The 7,285-nt window shown below is 53.5% G+C and overlaps 1 protein-coding gene across 2 annotated transcripts; it reads right to left on the reverse strand.

The window, feature by feature from the left end:
• Positions 1 to 254: 254 nt before the first annotated feature.
• On the reverse strand, positions 255 to 5,113 carry LOC146551377 (uncharacterized). 2 transcript variants are annotated; one of them, XM_085260114.1, is made up of 3 exons: positions 4,958 to 5,113; positions 4,181 to 4,558; positions 255 to 412 (listed from the first exon to the last, which is right to left on the reverse strand). In XM_085260114.1, the coding sequence occupies exons 1-3, from the start codon at positions 5,085 to 5,087 to the stop codon at positions 306 to 308; spliced, it is 615 nt and encodes a 204-aa protein (XP_085116240.1). In that variant the 5' UTR covers positions 5,088 to 5,113; the 3' UTR covers positions 255 to 305. The 2 variants fall into 2 exon arrangements, 1 of the variants encoding a protein (XP_085116240.1); XR_014890180.1 differs by lacking the exons at positions 4,181 to 4,558; positions 4,958 to 5,113 and adding an exon at positions 490 to 661 and having other exon boundaries at positions 279 to 412.
• Positions 5,114 to 7,285: the final 2,172 nt, after the last annotated feature.

Genomic DNA, 7,285 nt, shown 5'->3' on the forward strand with positions numbered 1-7,285 from the left:
CGATACATTACAGCGCAGTAAAACGGATCTTTATTTCCAATTCTAACCAGCTGTAGTTCAAACTATGAAACGTATCCGACAATTACTGAGCGACAGTAAAACCGGCTTCCAAACAGCGCAGCGACACCACCTCCTCGACCCGACGTCCGAGGCCGGCTGATGAAGGAGTACCCACTCGGGCAAAGTTCGATGAAGGATGAATAGTCACCATCGCTGTCACGGAAAAGAGGGACCCAGGCGCAGTTCTTGCTCACAGAAACACAGTGCGTTTATTTACAGTGAAACAGACAAGTCCAACAATCCATTCAAAAGTGCAATTTTCCAATCGTGCTCGTCCCTTGCTCCCAGTGCGTTCCGTGTAGTAACTCCCTTAGTGTGTGTGCTCCCCAACTCGCTTCTCCGCTCGCCCCTCCTGGAGGAAGAAGGAAAATCCAGCGTTAGCCACACGCTAGCCGAATAACACACTCACACTGCTCGCACAGACTATACCAGTTCGGAGTAATAATCCCACGTCGACTGTCGCCGTGAGTCCAGGTTAAATACCCCTTTCTAGCCTGGAGGAATGATTACCAACCACTGGTCAGGTAATCAGCTGCAGGTGGGCCGGCAACAGCGAAGAGGGACTCCCAATGACGACAGTCGCCAGGACACGCCTCTCCCACGGCGCACACTTCCGTAAACAACCCCGAGGGCCAGGGAGGGAGAAGCAAACACACATACAGAAAACATAAACACAAGCAGGGTCGTCCGGAAAGGGCCGTCCGACCGTGACAGTACCCCCCCTCTAACGGGAGCCTCCGGGCGACCTGGCAAACTTGTCCGGATGCCGGCGGCGGAATTCCCTCACCATGCGATGATCGAGAATGGCAGACCGCGGCACCCAAGAACGTTCTTCCGGACCGTACCCCTCCCAATCCACCAAAAACTGAAAGCCCCTACCGCGGCGCCGGGCATCCATTACGCGAGTAATGGAATACGCCGGGGCGCCGTCGATAATCCGGGCGGGTGGTGGGGGCCCAGGGGGCGGGCACAAAGGGCTGGTCCGGACGGGCCTAACCTGAGAAACATGGAAGACGTTATGTACCTTCATAGCAGGCGGAAGGGCCAGCCGGACCGTCACCGGGTTCAGGACCTCCTGGATGGCAAAGGGGCCAAGAGACCGAGGGGCCAGTTTCTTGGACTCAGTCCGAAGAGGGATGTGCTTGCTGGAGAGCCACACCCGCTGGCCGACCTGTTAATCCGGAGCAGGAGTGCGACGGCGATCCGCCAATGCCTTGTTCCGCTCGGCCGTTCTCAGGAGTGCTGCGCGCCTGGCCCGCCAGTCCCGACGACAGCGCCTAAGGTGGTGCTGGACCGAGGGAACCGCCAGCTCTCCCTCAGAGATGGAGAGGAGAGGGGGTTGATACCCCAGCGACGCCTCGAAGGACGAGAGTCCAGTCGCTGATGACGTGCTTGCGTTGTGGGCATACTCCACCCAGGCCAACTGCTCGCTCCAGGTCGCTTGGTTCGATGATGCGACGCAACGCAACATGGCCTCCAGCTCTTGATTGGCCCTTTCGGTCTGACCATTAGTTTGGGGGTGGAACCCGGAGGACAAACTGACCTGAGCTCCCAATTCTGCACAGAACTCCTTCCAAACCCGCGAGGTGAACTGAGGGCCACGGTCGGAAACAATGTCCTGGGGTATGCCGTGGAGCCGAAACACATGCTGCGTCAGTAACTGGGCCGTCTCCAAGGCAGAAGGGAGCTTGGGCAGAGCAATGAAGTGGGCGGCCTTGGAAAAACGGTCAATAATGGTTAGAATGGAGGTGTTACCTGCAGAGGGAGGCAAGCCGGTGACGAAGTCCAGGGCGATGTGCGACCACGGGCGTTTTGGAGTGGGTAACGGTCGCAGGAGGCCAGAAGCAGGTGAGTTGGAGGTTTTGTTCCGTGCGCACACCGGGCATGCCGCAACATAGTTCTGGACATCGAGAACAAGAGAGGGCCACCAAAACAAACGTCGTAGAAAGGAGACAGTGCGATTTTTACCTGGGTGGCACGAAAACTTGGCAGTATGTGCCCAGTGAATGACCTGACTACGCGCTGCGGCCGGAACATAAAGCGTCCCTTTCGGACCCGTGCCAGGGTCGGGCTCCTGTCGCTGGGCGTCCCTGACCACCTTTTCAATCTCCCATGTTAGTGCACCCACAATGCAGGTGGGGGGCAGGATGGGTTTTTCCTTCTCGTCCTCATCGGTCACGGGTGCGAACTGGCGCGACAACGCGTCTGGCTTAGTGTTCCTAGAACCGGGCCTGTAAGTAATGGAGAAGTGAAAACGAGTAAAAAATAAGGCCCACCTGGCTTGTCGGGCGTTGAGGCGCTTGGCTGCCTGGAGATACGCCAGATTTTTGTGGTCCGTCCACACCACGAAAGGCTGCTCAGTGCCCTCCAGCCAATGTCGCCATTCCTCGAGGGCCCACTTGATGGCGAGCAACTCCCGGTCGCCCACATCGTAATTTCTCTCGGCCTGAGACAACCTGCGGGAGAAGAACGCACAGGGATTAAACTTGCCGTCGATCCGTTGGGAGAGAACCACCCCCACGCCCGAATCGGACGCGTCCACCTCGACGACGAAAGGCCGGCCGAGGTCCGCCTGGACGAGGACCGGAGCCGAGGAAAACAGGTGCTTGAGCCGATCAAACGCTTGCTGGGCTGCGGAGGACCACTGGAAAGACAACTTAGGAGAAGTTAGGTTGGTTAGAGGAAGGGCTACCTTGCTGAAATCCCTGATAAAGCGGCGGTAGAAATTGGCGAAGCCCAGGAACCTCTGCACCTCCTTGCAGGTCTTGGGAATAGGCCATTCCACTACGGCTTTGACTTTGGCCGGGTCAGCTCGCAAACGCCCCTGTTCCACAATGAAACCCAGAAAAGAAACAGTTTCCACATGGAACTCACATTTCTCCGCTTTCACAAAAAGGCGGTTCTCCAATAGGCGCCGTAGGACCAGACGTACATGGTTGATGTGCTCAGTCTGCGACCTGGAAAAAATCAGAATGTCATCCAGATACACGAAGACAAAATGGTTAATAAAGTCCCTGAGCACATCATTAATCAGGGCCTGGAAGACCGCAGGGGCGTTAGTGAGACCGAAGGGCATCACTAAGTATTCGAAGTGCCCCAGGTGGGTGTTGAAAGCCGTCTTCCACTCGTCACCCTTGCAGATGCGAACCAGATGATAGGCACTCCGAAGATCCAGTTTGGTGAACAGGACTGCCCCCTGTAATAGTTCGAATGCCGAGGCCAGCAGGGGGAGTGGATATTTATTCCTAACAGTGATCTTGTTCAGCCCTCGAAAGTCAATGCAGGGACGCAGGCTCTTATCTTTCTTCTTTACAAAGAAGAATCCTGCTGCTAAAGGCGAAGTAGATGGGCGAATAATACCTGTGACCAGAGACTCCGTTATGTAGCATTCCATGGTCTCGCGTTCCGGTTTAGACAGACTGTAGAGCCGACTTGCTGGCAGGGGAGCGCCTGGGAGTAGGTCGATTCCACAGTCGTAAGGCCGATGTGGAGGCAAAGACAACGCCTTATTTTTGCTGAATACCTGGCCGAGGTCGTGGTAGTCGGCGGGCACCAAGGAAAGGTCGGGGGTGAGGAGCTTTTCGCAGAGGCGGTCCCAGGATTGTCCGGGACAGCGGCAAGTAAACATTGTTCATGACACCGCGTGCTCCAGCCAGTTACACACCCTTTGGCCCAGTCGATTTGGGGGTTGTGATGTTGGAGCCAAGGAAATCCCAGTACCAGTGGGGTGTGGGGGGCTTTGAATACCAACAAACTGATCTTCTCAGAGTGATTTCCCGAAATAATGAGTGTAACCTCCTGAGTGCGATGTGTGACGGAGGCTAGATGGCCGCCATTTAAGGCTGAGACCTTCAGGACCTCTGGAAGGGGAAGTAGGGGCAGGCCTAAGATGTTGGCTAACTCTTCGTCTAGGAAATTTTGTTCAGAACCAGAGTCAATGAGTGCGCAGCAGGAGTGAGTGAGGGAGTGAGACATTAATTTAGCAGGGCAGCTGAGGTAAGGGAACACTTTTGTTGTGGCGCCCGCCAGTATCCCCACAATTACTGACGGGCCGACTCTTTTACTCGGTCTGGGCAGGAGTCAACAAAATGTCCTCTTTTTCCACAAAGAAAGCACTCACCAGTCCGTTGTTTGCGCCCCAGTCTAGAGGAGGAAAGCTTGGCTCCGCCGAGCTGCATGGGTTGCTCTTCATCCCCGTGTTGCTCCTCCTCCTCACTTCTCCACATCAGAGTAGGAAGGTCCCTAGATGTACCCGTGCCCCCAGCAGGCCGCCGACCATCCCCGGCTCTTCTGCCGAACTCCTGCATGTGGTCGTCTAAGTCAATACACATATTGATTAGAGCAGACAAAGCTTTAGGCAGTTCCTTGGTTGCTAACTCACGCTTAATATTCTCATTAAGGCTGTTGAGGAAGGCTCCACGCAGTGCTTTCTCCTCCCAGCCCGACTCCTCCGCCAGGATCCAGAACTCCACGGAAAAGTCAGCAACACTCCTCCTACCTTGCTTCAGAGAAAACATGCGATGACCTGCAGCATCCGAGCTAGCGCCTTTATCAAACACACAGCGAAACTTGCTGAGAAAGACGTCATATGACACAGAGGGCTGGGTATTTAAAACTGCCTGAGCCCATTGAAGCGCCCGCTCAGTCATAAGTTGCACCAAATAAGCGATTTTAGCAGAATCAGAGGCAAAGGCACAAGGTTGCTGTCTAAACACAAGAGAGCATTGCGTCAAAAAACCCCGGCTCCTCCCCAACTCGCCGTCAAATTTTTCAGGTGCGGGGAGTGAGTACTCCCGCTGCCGCGGTGGAGGTGAAGGAGGAAGCGGACAGGCTGCCGCGGCTTCCAGCGAAGGGGCGGGCTGCGTTGGAGCCGTATTAGGTGAGGAAATCAACATACCTTTAAGCTCTGTCATGGCTTGCAGAAGCGCGGTTTGTTCCTTTGAAACGTGCTTCAGCATTTCCTCGTGTCGCTCCAAAACCTCCGCTTGGATAGACAGCTGGCGTGAAGCAGAATCCGCTGGGTCCATGGTGGTGGGATTATTCTGTCACGGAAAAGAGGGACCCAGGCGCAGTTCTTGCTCACAGAAACACAGTGCGTTTATTTACAGTGAAACAGACAAGTCCAACAATCCATTCAAAAGTGCAATTTTCCAATCGTGCTCGTCCCTTGCTCCCAGTGCGTTCCGTGTAGTAACTCCCTTAGTGTGTGTGCTCCCCAACTCGCTTCTCCGCTCGCCCCTCCTGGAGGAAGAAGGAAAATCCAGCGTTAGCCACACGCTAGCCGAATAACACACTCACACTGCTCGCACAGACTGTACCAGTTCGGAGTAATAATCCCACGTCGACTGTCGCCGCGAGTCCAGGTTAAATACCCCTTTCTAGCCTGGAGGAATGATTACCAACCACTGGTCAGGTAATCAGCTGCAAGTGGGCCGGCAACAGTGAAGAGGGACTCCCAATGACGACAGTCGCCAGGACACGCCTCTCCCACGGCGCGCACTTCCGTAAACAACCCCGAGGGCCAGGGAGGGAGAAGCAAACACATATACAGAAAACATAAACACAAGCAGGGTCGTCCGGAAAGGGCCGTCCGACCGTGACAATCGCGCTGCCAGGTTTCAGTTAGAAATAAGAAGTCCAGTTTTTTTGGAAAGAATAAAATCGTTCAGCAGGAACGTTTTATTAGTCATTGATCGAGCGTTGAAAAGCGCCACTCTCAGCGAAGTAGAAGACATCTCATTAACAGAAGCGGCCCGATTTAGGGGACGAAGAAACAGAGAGTTTGATCCGCGACGCTCATAAATTCCACTCACCGCGGGGATGGAAGGCCAAACAACCGGAGAGTCTGGATGAACACTCCTGAGGTAGCGCCGCCTCATAGATCCAGGCACAGCTAGTCCCCGCTTCCAGAACAGTCTGAGTTTTACCTGGACACCTGCTCTTTTTCCTCTCCTCCTCCGTGATTTGCGTGGACCCAGAAAGGCTCCACAGATGACACCTAACGAAGATCCAGACACTGGTGTCGGCAGCGGAGGATGGAAAATACCGCAGGAGGATGAGGCATCTTGACTTAACATAAAGGATCGGATGGATGACAGCATCAGGCGATCACAGACAAGGGCAGCCAACACATTAGTGACAAAAAGCGAAAGAAGAAAGGCCGAGAAAAACAGCACAGAAACTACGGCCGGCAGCGGCAAAGCCAGACACAAGCTGTCCAAATTCATGGGCTGCAACCTCCTGAGGACGCATTTGTAGGCCGATTACGTCACAGTGACGCAGGCTGTCCAAATTCAAAGACTCCTCTGAATGCAGCCGACAAACGCGTCCTCCTTTTCCCCGAATTTGAAGGATGGGTCGGGTGTGTCCTTCGTGGCCCGCCATATCCACCATATCGACGTTTTTGGAGACGTCTGTTACCCACCAGCTCGATAGCGAGCCGAGAGCTCGAGGGTCACTGGAGCCGCTGAGAACGCCACAACTCCGGCACATCATTTTCAGATCACTGCGGTCTTTCGCTACTCGGGTTAAACGTAATATACAAGTCACTTAGACAACCTAAAATGTTACTGTTGGGCTTTTTTCAGTGTTTTGTTTGTTCGTGAGTAAATCGGTTTGGCTGAGATTAAAGTTATTAGATTAGATTAGATAAAACATTATTAATCCATCGGGTGGGTTCCTCCTTGGTTTTCACACAGCTGAATAAACGTCAAACAGAAAACTGATTAAACAGACGTGTGAGACGGTCGAGAGTTTACGCGGTCTGTGTGGGCCTGTCGCTACCCGATCCGTACCGGAAACCCGATCGGTACCCCGCATGCGCAAATCTTACGTCACTTCCTCTCTTTGCCAACATTGCGACATTCAATATATTTGAATGACACGGTTAGCGCCCAGTTAGCTCCTAGCATTTCTCAACAGCTCTGCCTCCTTTTCGACTACCGGGACATTTAAGCAATGGACACCGCCGTATACAAACAAATTCATGCTTTTCTCCTCAACAGAGAGCGTCCCCCGACTGAACAACAGCGCCGTAAAATAAGAAGAATGGCGCCTAATTACAGAGTTAATAATACAGATTTTGTAATATCTCACGTGTAGATTCATCAGCCAGATTAAGTGTTTACTGACAATTGACAGTGATAGCGCACATCATCATCACTATTCCAACAATCCTCTCCTCACAGACAAGCATAAACACACTCGACTATCACTAAATCAGATT

Source organism: Mchenga conophoros, linkage group LG20 (genome assembly GCF_057382185.1).
Source record: "Mchenga conophoros isolate Kocher_MC1m ecotype Shallow Benthic linkage group LG20, M_conophoros_male_GT1.1, whole genome shotgun sequence".
NCBI classification, from domain to species: domain Eukaryota; kingdom Metazoa; phylum Chordata; class Actinopteri; order Cichliformes; family Cichlidae; genus Mchenga; species Mchenga conophoros.

Bases quoted from the DNA above. Each gene is read 5' to 3' on its own strand.
- LOC146551377 (XM_085260114.1), bottom strand. From the start codon at position 5,087: ATGGACCCAGCGGATTCTGCTTCACGCCAGCTGTCTATCCAAGCGGAG. The intron at 4,559-4,957 runs GTATGTTGATTT...CTCTGAAGCAAG, and splicing joins AGCCATGACAGAGCTTAAAG to GTAGGAGGAGTGTTGCTGAC. The intron at 413-4,180 runs GTGAGTGCTTTC...TTCTTCCTCCAG, and splicing joins GGGGCGCAAACAACGGACTG to GAGGGGCGAGCGGAGAAGCG.